The sequence below is a fragment of the Quercus robur genome, chromosome 8, assembly GCF_932294415.1.
Source record: "Quercus robur chromosome 8, dhQueRobu3.1, whole genome shotgun sequence".
In the NCBI taxonomy this organism is placed as follows: Eukaryota; Viridiplantae; Streptophyta; class Magnoliopsida; order Fagales; family Fagaceae; genus Quercus; species Quercus robur.
Genome location: NC_065541.1, coordinates 10,295,001 through 10,314,220, shown reverse-complemented (window position 1 = coordinate 10,314,220; position 19,220 = coordinate 10,295,001). Strand labels below are relative to the sequence as shown.

At 35.8% G+C, this 19,220-nt stretch overlaps 2 protein-coding genes across 3 annotated transcripts in view; one reads left to right on the top strand and one right to left on the bottom strand.

Moving 5' to 3' along the window:
• Positions 1-1,998: 1,998 nt before the first annotated feature.
• Positions 1,999-17,206, top strand: LOC126694537 (ribonuclease 3-like protein 2). 2 transcript variants are annotated; one of them, XM_050390872.1, is made up of 5 exons: positions 1,999-2,208; positions 14,118-14,511; positions 15,528-15,680; positions 15,809-16,185; positions 16,726-17,206. In XM_050390872.1, the coding sequence occupies exons 1-5, from the start codon at positions 2,093-2,095 to the stop codon at positions 16,898-16,900; spliced, it is 1,215 nt and encodes a 404-aa protein (XP_050246829.1). In that variant the 5' UTR covers positions 1,999-2,092; the 3' UTR covers positions 16,901-17,206. The 2 variants fall into 2 exon arrangements, with proteins under 2 accessions (XP_050246829.1, XP_050246830.1); XM_050390873.1 differs by lacking the exons at positions 14,118-14,511; positions 15,528-15,680; positions 15,809-16,185; positions 16,726-17,206 and adding exons at positions 3,899-4,051; positions 4,180-4,556; positions 5,107-5,457 and having other exon boundaries at positions 1,999-2,599.
• Positions 17,207-17,948: 742 nt separating this feature from the next.
• LOC126695835 (alpha-1,3-arabinosyltransferase XAT3-like) overlaps positions 17,949-19,220 on the bottom strand; it is a 1,594-nt gene continuing 322 nt past the window's right edge. Inside the window, exons 3-4 of the mRNA XM_050392640.1 lie at positions 18,976-19,083; positions 17,949-18,811 (exon numbers count right to left, since the gene is read on the bottom strand). Coding sequence (XP_050248597.1) covers positions 17,949-18,811; positions 18,976-19,083 — 971 coding nt within the window. The remainder of the gene's footprint in view (positions 18,812-18,975; positions 19,084-19,220) is intronic.

Genomic DNA, 19,220 nt, shown 5'->3' with positions numbered 1-19,220 from the left:
TCACCTAACTCCTACCTTCGTTCTTCTCAGAAACATCAAGAACCATTACCTTCGTTCTTCAACCCAACTACTGCCTTCATTCTTCTCAAAAACACCAAGAACCACTGCCTTCGATCTTCTCAAAAACCCCAAACTTCGATCTTCTGAGCATGGGTGTTGATGGTTGCTTGAGAAGAATGAAGCACAAGAATGACAACACCTTTACAGAACTCTCTAAGGCTTGAGTTCTACGTGGATTACAATTCCACATCTATGTTGCCAGCACATAAAACTTGAGTTTCTAAGACTCAAATTCTTCATGGAACTCCGGCCTCTAAAGCTCAAGATGTCAATTTCGTAAATAGTTTAAAAAGTGCTTACTAACAAAATAATTTCTAAAATTATCTTAAATGACAAATTTTCTCCATGTTTTCCAATCAAATTTTACAAATAATTATATTTTTCAGATCTCCCAACAATCATATTTCTCACCTGTCTTTTTTTATTAGCTAAAATGCAAAACTGACCCTCCAAGTTTCACCAAAATTCATTTCAATCCTTTAACTTTATCTTTTGTCCATTTCAGTCTTCTAAGTTTCAAAAGTTTTCAATTCAAGCCTTCCATTTGATTTCGTCAACTGCACTATTAGTTTCATTTATATATTTAAAAAATTGTTAATTTCTCCATTTAAAAAATCCATACGAATTAAATTAGCATAAAAATTATATTTTGAAGAAACAAATGTTTTAAAAATAGAACTTGAATCTCTCTCTTGGTTCTCTTTTTATAATTTGAATCTCTCACACACTATATCTCTCTCTAGGCTAGATCTTGGAGCTTCTTTCCAAGCGTCATTCATGGCCGACCACCAAGCTCAACCGCTCGCCGCTTCTTACTGGTCACTGTCCGACTATTGTTGCTTGGCAGTAGTCATCTTTCTCTTAGCTCAATTCGACTAGGCCAATCTCCTTTCTCGTCAAACCCTCATCGGAGTTCCAACCCACCGCTAGGTTGTTGTGTTTGGTTGGTTTTAGAATTTTTTGGATTTGGCGAAAAATCTAGTGAGCTATCTCTCCGATGAGATCTAGGTCTCTAAATTTTTTCTCTCTAATCTAATTTGGGTCTCCTTGGATTCTCTCTCTCTCTGATCTGATTTGGTTTTGCAAGTTTAGTTTTAAGTCAAATCTGTTCTTATTTCTGATTTTGTTTGTAAAAACTAGATGAACCCTAAAATTGTAAAACCTAGATAAATTGGTTCATTGGTGAATAAATAGCGAATTTGTAAATTGTATGTAGTATTGATGGTTGACGTTGGATCCTTTTGTTCAAGTTTGATGTGCTTTTTTTTTTTTTTTTTTTTTTTTTTTCTTGAATTTGTGTATTGAAATTTTGTATTTGGATGCCATTTTTGGTTGTAATCAATGTAAAGACATTTTTTGTTTGTTTGTGTGTTGGATTTGTTGTATTTCTGGGATTTCTTAATTTTGTTTTTTATAATTAAATTAGCTTTTTTGCATTTTTTAATTTAAAAAACTTAAAGAAAGAATACACTTAACGGTAAAACATTAAGAAAGTTAGTCGAAGGCCTGAATTGAAAACTTTTGAAACTTAGAGGATTAAATTAATTGAAGATAAAATTAAAGGACCAAAATGGATTTTGGTAAAACTTATAGGCTCAATTTTGCATTTAAACTCTTTTTTTTTAATATAATTTTTTTGTCTCATGTTCATATATTTTTTTAAATGTTCAAATTTTTTACAACAGTTATATTACAAAACCGCGAAAGAAAGTATTGTACCAGATTTATAACAGCCGTCTTAGACTCACTGAACAAACAATTTCATGTCCCGTGTCCTTGACTCAAACTCAAAGAAAGCACGCGTCTCAGACATTCTCTCTCTGCCACGTGCCCTTTTCTTACATGAGTTCAGTAAAAGGTCACCGCCTTACGCAACAAAAAGCGCGTCCCACCACGCGCTGTTAATCCTATTCCTATAACTGTTCATATTCATACCTCAGCTAGGACTCTCCTGAAATTGTAGGAAGTTGAAAGAATTAAGAAAGAAACTATACAGAGTCCCTTTTTCCATAAAAGCAAAAAGCCAATAACGATGAACGCAATGGATTTGGATCCTGAGCCAGATATCCTCACACACTGGTGCACCGATCTCTACAATCTCCCTATGCCCTCAATCTCACCTTTCCTCTACACAATCCCCACCGCCACCTCACTCTCCTCCTCCTCCTCCTCCTCCTCCTCATCACCACCGTCCACATCCGGTGGTGCTTCTGATGACATGGAATCTTCTATAAGATCCGTGGAAGAAATCCTCTCCTACAGGTTCAAAAACAAGTCGCTACTAAAAGAAGCACTCACTCACTCCTCTTACAACAACGGCGAGTCGTTCAAGTCCTACCAGCGCCTCGAGTTCGTCGGCGACGCCGTGCTCGGCCTCGCTATCAGCAATTACGTCTTCCTGGCTTACCCTAACCTCGAGCCTGGACAGCTCTCGTCTCTACGCGCCGCCAATATCAGCACCGAGAAACTCGCTCGCGTCGCCGTCCGCCATGGACTCCACCGCTTTATCAGACACAATGCTGCCTCTCTTCATGATAAGGTCAAAACAAAGCTTCTAACTTTTTTATTTCTTTTTAAATTTATTTATTTATTAGTTACTTTTTGTCGTTTTAATGTTTTTTTTTTCTTAGGATTAGTTATTTTTCGTACGTTATTCTGAATTTTTTTTTTATAAGACGTTATTCTGAATTTATTGTCTACTACAATACTTAAAGTCATTGGTTAGCCAGCGTTTAATACTACAGTTTTTACTTAACTGAGAGAAATTTTGTATATGTGTTTGTTTGTATGTATGTATGTATTAATTTTTGTTCTTGAATTTTGGTCCAAGTTCAAGTCCCTCGGGTTGTAATTTTTTTTTAAATCAATGCTAGAGACAATTTTATTTTTTCAAAACCTTTTTCTTTACAATTTATTAAAATGGTAAGATTTTTTTTTTTTTTTTGATGAGATTAAAATGGTAAGTTGAGATTGGAGTAACTCTGCTTTCACATGAATCTACCACTAACATCGTTCTATTATACAACCAATCACAACAAGCCACATCAGCAATTGTGAAAAACAAAAATTGTCTTTCTAGATTTATTGATTCAATTTTATTTGGGAAAAAAAATAAAACTATACCAAATTTTTGTGGGAGAAGGAAGTGCAACTTGAGCTAGATGTCATTGGCTTTAAAAAAATTTAAAAAGTACCAATCTCCTGTTTCCATTTATCCACACGTAGTTTAAGTTGCATATAGTGTTTAAAAAGTGGCACATTGAAATATTGAGGCGTTGTAGAATAAATTTATGAGCAAAATGATGGAATTACACAATCAATACAATTATAAAAACAATTTAGGATGGAATTGTAAATTTTGAATGCGGGGATATGAGGAAAGTGTATTTTAAACTATATGTATTCGATTAAACAATTTTCTAGATGTGGGAGAGGATGGTTGTGTTCATAAACTTTTTGTCTTCTTTGTCACTAGAAATTTTAGGTTTTGAGTAATGAGTTTTTAGTGAGCTTTTTTTATGGTGGAATTTGTCTTAAGGAAAGTGTATTTTTTTGGAATCATGACAGATATTGTCTCTTATTTGTTTGGTGCAAATAACTAAATATTTTATGACTATGGCAGTGGATGCTTATATTTTTCTAATAAAAAAGCAATGAATTGAAGGCATCCTTTGAATGTGAATAAACAGTGTGTATGACTCTTTAAGAGTTTATAAGTGAATTTTCTGATGAGGATCCGTATATTTTGGATTTATTTTTGGTTAAAATTTGTTTAGAATTTGAGCAAAGATTGGTTCTTGATTTGTTCTATGCAAATGGTTTTGTGTTATTTCTATAGGTTAAAGAGTTTGCTGATGCGGTCAGTCAGGAGGACGATACAGTTGTATATGGCGGATCAGTAAAAGCCCCAAAGATTCTTGCTGACATTGTGGAGTCTGTGGCAGCAGCTATATATGTTGATCTCAATCTTGACCTACAACAATTATGGGTGGTGTGTATTTAACTCATCTTTTCTTATTTGTCAAAAATGATTTGTCTTTTTTATTATCTTGTTTTGGACTTTTAGTGTCTATCTTTATGTTGATATAGAATTCATCTTTGGTTGTTTTATATTTGAAGATCTTTAGGGCTCTCTTGGAACCTATTGTCACACTTGAAGACTTGCAACAACAACCACAGCCTGTCACAATGTTGTTTGAGTTGTGTCAGAAGCAAGGGAAGCAAGTTGACATTAAGTTTAGGAGGACTGGGGCAAAGAATGTTGCGACTGTATATATTGATGGTAAGTTTATTGCCTTAGGTTCTTCTGAGAAGAAGGAAACTGCAAAGCTTAATGCAGCAAGGCAAGCTTTGCTCAAGTTATCGGAATCTATACCCACTAACGTTGGGAGGTTAGATTTTTCTTTTGGGCTCAATAAGTCATTTGAGATCGATGGAGCGAAGCAAAAGTTACATGAGCTTTGTAGCAAGAAAAAGTGGCCTAAGCCTATTTACAGGTATGAGCTTCTTTATTATGAGCAGTGACGAATTAGAGAGTATATATATATTTGTGTGTGTGCCTCCAGTGTGTGTGAGTGTTCTGAATTATTTGATGACATGCCTGTTAATTTTGTGAGTTAAACCACAATTATGCCTTCTATATTCTCTCTCCCCCTCCCTCCCTCCTCTCTCTCCCATAGTTTATGATTTAGAATTTCATAAGGATGGTATGGAATGTTTTGAAGAGCTAGATTACTGGGTTTACAATGACTGGAACCAGGAATACTGATCTCTATGACATGTCAAATGAATATAAACTAGTAGGCTTTGTAGTTTGTTCTATTGGCTTGTGGGCACTCACACCTTCATTGCAGTGTTTAATTTTGCAATGAAATGCTTTTTTTAAATCTCCTCCATGTGTGTACTGTCAAACCACCACCTATTTTGGATATAAAAATTTTTCATTGCCTTTCTTCTTCTGAAGTATTCACTGTTTTTTCAAATTCCCACTTTCATATCTATATCGTAAGATATTGAATCTAAATGTACTTTTGCTATAACTTGCAGCCTTGAGAAGGATGAGGGTCCACCACACGACAAGAAATATGTCTCATCAGTTAAAATACCAACAGTAGATGGTGTTTTATATATAGAGGGAGATGAAAAGTCAAGAGTAAAGGAAGCACAAAATTCTGCAGCTTCCTTGATTATCCGTGCCTTACAAGAATCTAATTATCTATGATACAGAGGGGCTTTTTTCTTATTTATATTTTGGACAGCTGCACAGAGTTTTGCATATTTATCAAGAGCTAAATTTGTTGATATTATTGTGATTCCATAATATTTTTGTCTGATCAGATCAGTATTGTACATATGGCATATTGAAAATCAATGAAACCCAAAATGTGTTCCCTTTTTTGTTTTTGTTTTTTTTCATTTGAAGTTATTATTTCTACATTAACCTTGTCTCTAATGGGTGTTGCTGCAAAGCTGCATGGGAGGCACAGGTTTAGGATTACCTATGAAACTTTTTAAGTGATGAAATATTTTCCAGAAATGGACACACATTTCTTGCTCATCAACATTTCAGTCATTCAACTTGTCATCTTGTCATCTTTTGCCTAATTAACAAGGCCATGTCCAAAGTACCTGTTATCATATTTTAAGGTTCTTAAATTTCTGACAAAGGTTTTTTGATGGTAGGTTGCAATATTTATAGTTCAAAAAATTCTGTTGGATGATGTGGGCTTGGATTATATCTGTACCACAGTGGAATGGTTTTTAGCTGTAGGTAGAGTTTTGGGGAACATGGTTGCAGCCCTTGCTGAACAACCCTCATCCTGTCTTTTGAAACATATTATTCGATGCTATCTTTGTTTGTCTGACACTCCAAGGTTGGTTAAATAGATTGCAATTCCAGTTCTCAAATTATGCTGCCACATCCTTCTCCTCCATAGATTTCTTCTTTCTCAAATTTTTTTTTTCTAAGGGAAATGTTCTTTGATTTTTATGTTGCAGGGCTTGTGATGCATTAAGAAGTTGCCTTCCGGACATGTTAAGAGATGCTACCTTCAGTAGTTGCCTCCGTGTAAGTCCACCCACGCCCCGCTTGCTGATTTCATTCCTATAGTAGGTTTTGTTATTTTGTGAAATTTTCTTGAGTCTTGTGGAGAAGGTTGGTTTTTAGCCTTGTATGATTTTCAATTGTGCTTTATTTGTAGCTATGGTTGTGAACCCAAACGCAATTATCATGTTTTGAATGGACATGGTAACACCTTTTGTCTTAGACACGGGGACAATGAGTAAATATGTTATCTTTCTTGTTACCTTTAAAGAAAAAAAAAAAAAAAAAAAAAAAAAAAAAAAAAGGGTGGTTGGTGTTTCTGCATTCAGAAACAGAATCCGATTTGATTATCTTTGGTATTCTGTAATAAGCAAATTATGTGTCTTCTATATAGTTCTTAATGAATGTTTCGGAAACAAGAAATCGGCTGTTAATTTATAAGCAAGACATACAGTCTCTCTTAACATAGTTCTGCTGGTTGGGTTGTGGATTATAAACTCTACAAAGGCCTTGTCTTTTATATTTCCCAACCTGCTTGTCAGCGTATTAGCCTTTCCTGTCATTCTCCTTCACCCCGAACAAAATAATTCAAGGGGTTGGACAACTTGGAGCAAGAATGTTTCATTCCATTAAGTTTATTGAGATTTTTGCAATTGCTCTTCCCTTGTGAGAAATAAGTAACTATTTACATATCTCTCTGTCTCTCTCTCTCTCTAAGGTGACATGTTTATATATTATGATTGTAATAAAATAAAAAAGTAGTGGTAATAGCTGGTTTATGTGAAAAAGATTATACATCAATCAGAACTCGTGATCTTAACAAGTTAAACAAGTTATGAAAAACATTTGCAAAAACGTTCTTAGCTATCAATGTATGAAGTAATGAATGGACAACTGTACTTAGTGTGCGTTTGGATAGTGCGTCTTCATTTTCTTTTTTTCTTTTTTCTTTTTTTGAAGCTTGTTTCAACGTTGAAACACACTTCTAGTGGGTTCTGTGCACTGTTCATGAGACTCATAAACCTCTTTTTTTCACTAAAACTTTTATTAAAAATGGATCCCACAACACTATTCACACATTTAAAAATTATTTTGTTACAGTGTTTTTAGTTTTCAATTTTCAACAAAATAAGCGGTATCCAAACACACCCTTAGAGCATTCATAGTAATGGTACATCACTACCTAAAATCCAAGAAACCTACACCCAAAATGGCAAAATCAATCATCACCACCAAACTCACAACCAAACTCACAAAACACAGTCACAACCAAAAGAAATCACCACCACCACCACCATAGCCAAAATCCACAAAACCACACTTAAAATCAAACACTACCACCAAACCCACATAGATGGAGAGATAGACAAAAGAGGAGAGAAAAGAGAGAGAAAAAAGAGAGAGAGAGAGAGAGAGAGAGAGAGGTGAAGAAAATAAAAAAATAAAATAAAAAAGAAAAGAAAAAGGAAATGAGAGAGGAGACATAAGAAAGAAAAAAGAGAGAGTGAAAAGTAAGAAATATTTTTTAATTTGATGATAGAATAAAAGAGAATTATTTATTATCAAACTTAAGCCATAGTTTTATCCCAAAAAAAAGAAAAAAGAAAAAAGTAAGCTATAGTAGATTGCCACATATAGTAGTTTATTGTAGCTCAATTGTTAAAATATTTAGCAATAGCACCATCAATATTGCTCTAATTTGTTGGGTAGATTGTTAAAAATAACATATTGGCAATTTGAATATTGTTTTTAAATGGCATATTTTTAATTCTTCAAATAAATCCAAAACTCAATAAGGGATTAGAGAATGTTAAGCATTTTCTTACTAAATTGGAGAGTTAAATTTACTTTTCTATTTTTTTCCAATGTGCTTTTTGAAATATTGTTTAGGGTAAATTTCACAAACCTACCCCGAGATTTGTGATAATACCAATTAGATCCAAAACATTCTAAAACCTACCAATTTAGTCCTCAAAAGACAAATTTGTCCCTAATGGTTTGTTTGGAAGTTTAGAGAGGGAGGAGAGTAGAGGGGAATAGTTATCATCCACCTTGTTTGGATGTTTTTAAAATTAGTAAGAAAAAATTGAGTAATTAGCCCTTACTCTTATTTGGATGTTTTAAAAATTAGGATGGAAATTAGAGGAAATGATTTAAATAGACAAATTTACCTGTATTTGAAAATAGACTTACAACATTGGTCTATGATTAATTTGTTAGATTAAATAATTATTTAATCAACATTCTCATTCTATCAAATACTATTAATAAAGGTATAAAACTACTATTAACTATTATAAAATAATTTTTATTATCTCAAAAAAAAAATTATAATAAAAATAAAAATCCTTCATAAATTTCTTCAATTTCCTCGCATTTCTCACCCATCAAACAAAAAGCTAGCTCTACCTCAGTCTATCATATGACATCCAAAAAGTAAAATTAGAATTCAAAATTTTCTGAGCAACCAAACAAAGACCAAGAGAGAGAGAGATAGAGACTGTGGAGGAGGTTGTAAACACGATTGGAGATTTGGAGGTAGGGGCGGAAATGACAACGTCAGGAGTGATACCATTGCAGCGTACAGACAAGGTGGAGATGAGAGAGAGATCGGCCGGTTTGATCAAGGTGGAGTAGCCCTTGAGCTTGACGAGCTTTCTAGGGCAAACCAAGATGGCTCTAAATTCCAACAAGGTGAATAGTTGGCCGGGTCGGGATCGTGATCTCCACCATTGTGTCGAAGCACGATGAGTACTCGTCGTTGTCACTCGCTACGTTGACGGAGACCAGAACCATCAGGATCAGAGTGATGGTCGCAAACAACGTTGTTTGTGTTCGGTGAACCGCCATGACCGATCGCAAATTGAGTGCTTTTTGACTTTTTCTAAATTTGGTGGCACAGCCCCAGAAGAAAGATGTCTCCATTGACATTGAAGACATCAGTAACAAAGGTAAATAGCATGGCTACATATTAATCTGTTTGGTTACCCAGAAAGTTTGAGCAATAAAATTCAAAAATTTCAAGTTATTAGTTGATTTTTTATTATTTATTTTTTCATTTTCATGGTTTTTCAATAGTTTTTAGTGAAAATGACATGGTTGTTTAGCTTTAGTGTCAGTGAAATAGTGAGATTCAGTTTTTTTTTTCATTCGCCTTAAATTTTCTCAAGAAACAAACAAAAATTATTAAAATAATCGGTTTGTAATTTTGTTAATTTAGAAAGGGTAAATTGAATTCATTTGGTTAATAATTTATCTACTCTACTCTCTTTTCAAATCTCTCCAATTTAGGGGAATTAAAAATAAGGGGGTTAGAGCATTAGAGCATCAGCATTGGAAAGGCTATATGCCAAATGTAAGCTCCTTTTACCATTCAAGCCCAAAACACGCTCAGCAGCTGGAAGGCCATATAGCTCCTTTTACCATTAATACTCTCTCCTCATTTTTAACCCGGGAATTTCTCTCTCCTCTCTCATTATTTCTCTTCTTTTCTCTCTCTTCATTCTCTCTTTCTTATTTGCTCTCTGCTCTCTTCAGACCTAAGACCCCATGGCTTCCTCAACGGTGGAATCGGATGGGTTGGCGTGAGGGCTCCGACGGCTTCGATGGGTTTGAATTGGAGCTCCGATGGCTCTGATAGTGATTTCGACGATCCATCGGTGGTGGGTTTCTTTGGAGGTGTGGGTTTTGACAACAGTGGAGATTGTAGGTTTTGATGACGGTGGGTTGGTGGGCTAGGTTTGGATCGGCGTGAGGGCTCTGATGGGTTTGAATCGGAGCTCCAATGGCTCTGATCGTGATTCCGACGAGGCATTGGTGGTGGGTTTCTTTTGCATGTTTGATTAGGTTTTTTTTTTTTTTTTTTTTTTTTGGGTTTGAAACTCTTGGATTGTGTTCTGTTTTTGTTTGGTGTGAAGATGAAAGAAAACAAGAGAAGGTTCTAGGTTTTGTTGTTGTTTGCGAATTGTTTGGTTTCCTAGAAAGTTGAGGAAGAACAGAGGGAAAATAAAACTTATGAATCTTGATTCTTAATCTTTTTTGTCGTGGTTTTTCAAGAATGAAACAGTTTGTTTCAAAGGAGTGATTACCTGTGTTTGTGTGTGTGTGGCTCTGTGTGTGTGGTGATGGGTTTGGATAGGTGTATCATAGGTCTCTGTGTGTGGCTCTGTGTTGAAACCGGTGCTAGTTTGCTAGAGGTTGAGGGAGAAAGAGAGGAAAATGAATAGAAAAAGAGAAATAGTAAAAAAGAATAAAATAGAATATTTAAATAAAATGAAGGAAAAAATAGAATTTTGGGATGTTAGGTGTATTGTAAAATGGTATAGTATAATTGATAAAGTAACTTTTTGGGATAGTAAAATAAGATGAGATAGCAAAACCGGCTGTGGATGCTCTTAGCATCAGGAGATGCTAATGCCATATCTAAGAGCATTTTAGCATGAATACACCAAATAACCACTGTATCAGGAAATGTCAAAAGGGAGTATTGCAAAAATATTTAGAATTATGCTACAGTACAATTCTAAAAGTAGAATTGTACTGTAGCACAATTCTAAAATTTATAATATTTGTTTATTCCCCATTTTCTGACTCTCTCTCTCTCACTTTGTTTCTCTTCTCATTCCTCTCTCCACAACAGCGTCTCTTTCTCATCACATCTCTCTCTCACGGTGGGCTATTCTGGCGTGGGTCGTGGGTCCGGTGTGGAGGTGAGACTGGGAAGTTAGATCGGCGTGGTATGGTGGCGTTTCTGGGTACGTTTTCTGGGTTCATGGGTATGCGGCGGCGTGGTATGGTGGTTTGCAGCAGCGTGTTCATGGGTTTCCAGTGTGGTTTGCAGCGGCGAGATCGGTTTGTAGCTGGGTTTGTGTAAATTTTGACTTGATTTTTTTTTTTTTGTGGGTCATCTTTTGGATTTAGAATTTGCTATTGGTTTGATTTGATTTTGGGATGGATTTTTTTTGTGGGTTCATGGTGGTGGTGGAAAGGGGTGGGGTTTTTATTATGGGTCATATGTGGGTTCATGGTGGTGAAGGTGGGGGGTTGCCCCGGTGATGGTGGTGGCCATGGGTTTTGAGGCTGAGGTTTCTGGGGTTGTCGTGGGGTGGTGGCGTGGCCATGGGTTTCGGTTTGGGTATGTTCATCATCGTGGTGGTGGTGGTGGTGTTGGCAGCAGGTGATTGAGGTGATTTGGGTTTTTGTTTTTATTTGGGTTTTGGATATATTATTTTATTACGTAAAAATATTATTTTAATGTGTTGTATTGTAAAATAAAATTTTGGAATGTTGGAGGTATTGTAAAATGGTATGGTATAAGTAATAAAATGGTTTTTTGAGATGGTAAAATAAAATAAGATAGAATTCTTTGATGCTGATGCTCTTAGAGGTAGTTGAAACCCCTCCCCCTCATTCCTTAAAAAGCTTCTAAACTCTCCCTCCCTTTACTCTACCCTCCCTTCTTTTTTTAACTTCCAAATAGGGGTAAAATTTGCCAAACAGTATGATTCTGAAAAAAATTTTGGTGGATGACATGCATTAAAAGTTTATTAGTTAGTTGGACTATTTTTTGGAAGTCCAGTATAACAAAATCGACTTCCAGCCAAAATCGCCAAAATCGAGTCTAATATACTCAACTTCCTACGGAAAACTAGTTCTGAGATGGATAAAAAAAGAAGTTGAGTATAGTAAACTCGATTTTGGCTGGAAGTCAATTTTGGAAGTCAATTTTGCTGTTTTCGATTTTCAAAAAACAGTCCAACTAATTATACTGTTTGGCAAATTTTGCCTCCAAACAGGTCATTACTTTCTTTTTGTTTCTCTAATCTGTCTCCGTTCCTCTCCCCTTCTCTCTTCTCTCTCACTCTCTCTCTCTCTCTCTCAAAACCCACCGCCCAACAAACCCATATCACCCAGAGCCACTAGAAAAGCCACTGACCACCACACTCATATCACCCACACCCACTGCTGCCTAGAAAATCCATTGCCTAGCAAACCCATATCACCCAAAGTTTATTTTAATCCACTTGCCTACCCAACATATTTCACAGCGACAACGGCGGCGACGACACCAGCAGCTGCTCGTTTTCCGGTCCCGTCGCCGTGAGATCCGCTTTCGTGTCTGAAACCTCACCGACTCTGTCGTCGACATGCGTCTCGGCGAGCTGGCACTGCGGACCAACAAGTCGGTGAAGTCCAGTTCATCGTCGGAGGGAGGACTTTTTAGATCTCTCTCTCAAGCTTTCAGTGACTTCTCTGCTTGTAGCAGCGACATCTCCGGCGAGCTACAGAGGCTCGCGAGCTTGCCGCCGCCGGCGTCGGAGGACAGCAACGGCCAGTCGAGCGAGGTTCACCCTGAGCCTTGCATGGGGGTTTTTGCAGAGAGAGAATTTATCTACTGAGATAATCGAGAGCATTTCGCCTGAGGATCTTCAGCCGACGGTGAAGATCTGCATAGAGTGGGTGTGGGTGATATGAGTGTGGTGGTCAGTGGCTTTTCTAGTGGCTCTGGGTGATATGGGTTTGTTGGGCGGTGGGTTTTGAGAGAGAGATCTGAGAAAGAGAGAAAAGAGAAGAGAGAAGGGGAGAGGAACGGAGATAGATTATAGGGAGATAGATTATAGAAAGACACAGAAAGTTAGGGATAAAATTGTTTTTTGAGTACTAAACGGGTAGGTTTGAGAATGTTTTGGATCTTGGTATTATCAAGTAGGATTGGGGAATTTAGCCTATTGTTTATAATAAACTCCTTATCTTTTTTTTCTATCCCATTTAAATACTGTGTCTTTAATCTTTCTTTCTTTGTTTTTTGTTTTTTTTTTTTTTTATATTTCTTTATCAATTCCTAATAGTTATTATATTTTTAAAGATAAATATTTTATTGAAAATATTTTTATAACAAATTATAAATAGTTGTTATTGGTTCAAATTTAAATCTACTGTTGAGATTATTTTTTTACTCTATCAATAATAACTATTAACAATAAATCATTGTAAAAAAATTATAAACAAAACATTTCTTATTTTTAAAACCATAGACATGTTTCCCTTTCAAATTTTACAATAGCTAATATTTTTCAAATACCCTGGCAGTCATATTTCCTGCGATCATAATTTTCAAACGTCCAAAATTTTTACGACAGTCATATTACAAAACTGCGAAAGAAAGAATTGTACTAGATTGTAAAGAGCATCTCATTAATGATACTGGGCAACTCCATAAAAAGGGTAATATGCTAAATTTTAGCATCAAAACACCAAAAAAAACAACTCCACACCAAAAAAACAACTCCATCAAAACTTTAAAATTGTAAAATTTTTGACATACTTGCACAGTGAGCTTGTATTAATACAAGCTCACTGTAGCCTGAATTGTAAAAAAAAATAGTTTTTTATTCTTATGTTGGTGAGATGGTTGGCCGGTTGTTTGTGTTAAGTTGTTTTATTATTATTTTAATGAGTAGTTTATATTATTTAAATAAAATGATAAAAAATATAGAAATTTTGATGTTTGAAGTATTTTAAAATGGATGATATAATAAATAAAGTTGATTTTTAAAGTGTAAAATATTAAAAATTTTAGCATTCTTGACAAGGATGCTCACAACGAAAGAAAGAATTTTACCGAGCAACAACTATGATCTTCGGATCATGTCCTGTGTTCTGACATCCTTGACCAAACCAAGCCCCAAACCTGAGCAAATTATTTAAAAAAATCACCACCTCACGCAACAAAACGCGCGTCTATATCACGCGCTTTAATCCTATAAATCCATACCTCAGCTAGGACTCCTGAAATTCTACAAAGTAGAAACTATAGACATATATATACAGATACAGAGAGTCCTTTTTCCATATAAAAGTAAAAACCTCTTCACTCCCAAAGCCCAAAAAGCCAAATAATGATGAATGCAATGGATTTGGATCCTCAGCTTGATATCTCCACACACTGGTGCACCGATCTCTACAATCTCCCTATGCCCCCCTCACCTTTCCTCTACACAATCCACACCGCCACCTCACTCTCCTCCTCCTCCTCCTCCTCCTCCTCCTCCTCACCACCGTCCACATCCGGTGGTGCTGCTGATGACATGGCATCTTCGATAAGATCCGTGGAAGAAATCCTCTCCTACAGGTTCAAAGACAAGTCGCTACTAAAAGAAGCACTCACTCACTCCTCTTATAACAACGGCGAGTCGTTCAAGTCCTACCAGCGCCTCGAGTTTGTCGGCGACGCCGTGCTCGGGCTCGCTCTCAGCAATTACGTCTTCTTGGCTTACCCTAACCTCGAGCCTGGACAGCTCTCGTCTCTACGCGCCGCCAATATCAGCACCGAGAAACTCGCCCGCGTCGCCGTCCGCCACGGCCTCCACCGCTTTATCAGACATCATGCTGCCCCTCTTCATGATAAGGTCAAAACCAAAGCTACCAACTTTTCTTTGTTTTTTTTTCTTTTTATAGTTTATTTCTTTATTAGGATTAATTATTTTTCGTACGTTATTATATTATGAATTTATTGTCTACTGCAATGGTTAAATTTATTGGTTAATGCTACAGTTTTTACTTTAACTGAAAAAATAAATAAATAAATAAAAGGCTAGAGAGAGAGATAAATTTTGTATATGTGTATGTATGTGCCGATCACAACAAGCCACATCAGCAGACCTTTCATATGTTTAAATTTTATTTGAAAAAAAAAAAAAAAAAAAAAACTACAATTTTTGTGGGAGAAGGAAGTGCAACTTGAGATAGAGGTCATTGGCTTAAAAAAATTTTAAAAGTACCAGTCTCCCCTTTCAATTTATTCACATGTCATTTAAGTTGCATAGTGTTTAAAAAGTGGCACATTGAAAGATTGAGGCATTGTAGAATAAATTTATGAGCAAAATGATGGAATTACACAATCAATACTTAAAAAAAAAAAAAAAAAGGATGGAATTGCAGTTTTTTGTATGTGAAGTGTTATTTAATAAACTATACGTATTCAATTAAACAATTTTCTAGATGTGGGAGAGGATGCTTGTGTTTGTAAACTTCTTGTCTTTGTTATCACTAGAAATTTTAGGTTTTGAGTAATGAGTTTTTAGTGAGCTTTTTTTTATGGCGGAATTTGTCTTAAGCAAAGTTTTTTTTTTTCTTTTTTTGGGGAATGCTGACAGATATTGTCTCTTATTCGTTTGGTGTAAATAACTAAATGTTTTATGACTATGACAGTGGATGCTTATATTTTTCTAATAAAAAAGCAATGAATTGAAGGCACCCTTTGAATGTGAATAAATAGTGTACAACTTTTTTAGAGTTTATAAGTGAATTTTCTGATGAGGATCCGTATTTTTTGGATTTATTTTTGGTTAAAATTTGTTTAGAATTTGAGCGAAGATTGGTTCTTGATTTTTTCTATGCAAATGGTTTTGTGTTATTTCTATAGATTAAAGAGTTTGCTGATGCAGTCAGTCTGGAGGACGATACAGTTGTATATGGCGGATTAGTAAAAGCCCCAAAGATTCTTGCTGACATTGTAGAGTCTGTGGCAGCAGCTATATATGTTGATCTCAATCTCGACCTGCAACAATTATGGGTGGTGTGTATTTAACTCATATTTTCTTATTTGGCAGAAATGATTTGTCTTTTTTATTTTCTTGTTTTGGACTTTTAGTGTCTATCTCTATGTTGATATAGAGTTCATCTTTGGTTGTTTTATATTTGAAGATCTTTAGGGCTCTCTTGGAACCTATTGTCACACTTGAAGACTTGCAAAAACAACCACAGCCTGTCACGATGTTGTTTGAGTTGTGTCAGAAGCAAGGGAAGCAAGTTGACATTAAGTATTGGAAGAATGGGGAAAAGAATATTGCGACTGTATATGTTGATGGTAAGTTTATTGCCTCAGGTTCTTCTGAGAAGAAGGAAACTGCAAAGCTTAATGCAGCAAAGCAAGCTTTGCTCAAGTTATCGAAATCTATGCCCACTAACTTTGGGAGGTTAGATTTTTCTTTTGGGCTCAATAAGTCATTTGAGATTGATGGAGCGAAGCAGAAGTTACATGAGCTTTGTGGCAAGAAAAAATGGCCTAAGCCTATTTACAGGTATGAGCTTCTTTATTATGAGCAGTGAAGCAATAGAGAGTATATGTGTGTGTGGGTTCTGAATTATTTGATGATGAGCCTGTTAGTTTTGTGAGTGAACCGCAATTGAGCCTTCTGGATTCTCTCTCCCCCTTCTTCCCTCCTCTCTCTACCATAGTTTATGATTTAGAATTTCATAAGGATGGCATGGAATGTTTTGAAGAGCTAGAGTACTGGGTTCACAATGACTGGAACCAGGAATACTGATCTCTATGGCATGTCAAATGAACATAAACTATTAGGCCTTGTAGTTTGTTCTATTGGCTTGTGGGCACTCATTTGTTGCAGTTTTTAATCTTGCAATGAAATGCTTTTTTTTTCTTTTCTTTTTTTAATTTTTTTTATCTCCTCCATGTGTGTACTGTCAAACCACCACCTATGTTGGATATAAAATTTTCATGCCTTTCTTCTTCTCGAGTATTCACTGTTTTTTCAAATTCTCTCTTTCATATCTGTATCGTAAGATATTGAATCTAAATGTACTTTTGCTATAACTTGCAGCCTTGAGAAGGATGAGGGTCCACCACACGACAAGAAATATGTTTCTTCAGTTCAAATACCAACAATAGATGGTGTTTTATATATGGAGGGAGATGAAAAGTTCAGAGTAAAGGAAGCACAAAATTCTGCAGCTTCCTTGATTATCCGTGCCTTACAAGAATCTAATTATCTATGATGGTGCTCCTTTTTTAGAATAATATCAATGAAGAACAGTTAGAATGGTTAGGTTTAGTTTAGAAGAATATCAGTGAAGAACAGTAAGAATGGTTAGGTTAATGGCTACAGCTAAAATACATGGAATACTTTATGGTCTTGCAAGTAGACCATGTGATGTAGGGTTTAAATGAATTATGTTCACTTGATTGCTTGGGCATGATTGGTTTGTGCCAGTAGATTTTTAACTAAAATGTACCTATTTAACAGTTTAACAATTAACATTAACATTTACAGTATAAAGTGAAAGTTCCGTATGTATCAGCCACTCGTTGTATGCAACCCAGTTGATTGCTTGCTGTGTCTTTTATTGCTAAAGCTGCTTGTATTCTTTGTGTATCACCCACTCTCATTGTTCCCTATACTGATTAAGGAAGGTACTTTATATGCATCATATGAGCCTTGTATACTTAAAACACAGTTATATTGAAAAGGTTAATCATTCTTTTGCACAGCTACACACGGTTTTGCATCTTTATCTAGAGCTAAATTTGTTGAAATTACCGTGATTCCATAATATCTGTGTCTGATCAAATCAGTACTTAAAATGGTTTAAATGTATGACGTTGTTAAATCAATGAAATAAATGCATTACGTTTTATATTGGAAGTTTTAAAGCATTAAAAATAAACTTTCATTAAAAAATTTATATGCATTTTTTTTGCTCTTACTTCACAGGATAATGACATATACCCCAAATCTATTATCCCACAATAAAGCAATCTAGTGTCCAAGAAACTTCATTGCTTTCTCAAGGGTCTCCCTAAACCTTACCAAGTTTATCATCAGGTTCTGCCCGTCAACATATGTAGCTCTTGCAGCATTGTAGCCCTTCAAGAATATAGACATGGGATCAGAAATTACTGGGTGGTCTGGACCGTACTCTTTGAAAAGTGAACTCTCCGTTGGCTCAATCTTGTACTCCAAATAATGCATCCCCATCTCTTTTGCTGGTCCCCCAAAGTAAGCTGTTGAAGCCCAATCCAACCCCAGTGGCACCACTTGGACCATTACTGCCCCAGCAGGCAAGAACACAGTATTTGTAACTCCAGCACCATGTGCTCCAAGCCTCCAACCATGATACCACACGAGTTGATTACCTCTGCAAACTTGTCCAAGTTTGACATCCTATTAGGTGTTGCCACAACAACTTCAAAACCAAGTTCCTCCATCATATCCACCATTTCATCTTCATTCATAAACATTCTTGTTTTAGGACGAGATATGAGAAGTAGCTTTGGCTTTTCTATATCAGAAACATTCTTTATCTTCAGGTTATATGTTTCTCTTAGGAAATGCTTGAAGTCAAACATGGAATACCCTCCAGGAATTTCTGTAGGATTTAAGGCTAGATTGTCATGGTACTTTAACCCTATAACTGCTCCAGGAAAGCAGTGAACGCCTCCATCTTTTGCTGCATTTATCACCTCAAATTTTGACAAGTGGGTTAGAATCTGATTGTATTTTCTGACCCACCAAGGCTTAAAATCAGTGATGACAAATTGTAGGTGGGATTTAAAGTGGTAACATGTGATGAATAAGGGGATGATGAGCTCATTAAACTCATGAAATAGGTTGCCTGTGAAGCCACCGGAGGAGAACACAACAGCTGGGACATCATGAGTGAATTGACAAGCAGGTAAGCTAGCATTTCCATGAAGTATTTGCACAGCTGAGACTTGTACCATAGCCGTCTCATCCTCTTTCCTAGCATATGGTCTAACCGTGTGATTAACTTGGACTTGAGAGGATTGTAGGTAAGCAGTTAATGCATTGTTGTCAATTATAACTGGTTTTTTTGCGACACATACTTCTGAGTGAAGGTCAGAGTGGCAAGAAAAACCAGTAGTTTCAAGCTGAACTCGATCTTCACCTGTATGCAAAAATAAGACTTTTCAGTTTACATGAATTAGAAAATTAAAGGGCAATCCTGTAGTTGTATTGGGTGTATTGGTACTTATACGGATAATAGCTTATGTTGTAATTTGAAAGTAAGTTGAGTAGTAAATCATAAAAAGCTAAAGACAAAGAGGTAACCTCTCACTAATCTTCTCATAGTAAATTCTAGAGGTTCAACAAGTTCTACGCCTTTATCAACCTTTCTTCTGTAGGGACTACCATTCCAATTTGATAGATGGTCCTTCCCTGCATTATCAGACAAGACAACTCAAATTAGCATAGTCAATTGTGGGGAGAGGAAGAAGAAGATGTTAAAACTAAGATAGCACAGTGCCAAAAACTTATAATTATTCATGAAAAGCGAACATAAAAAAAATGGAATT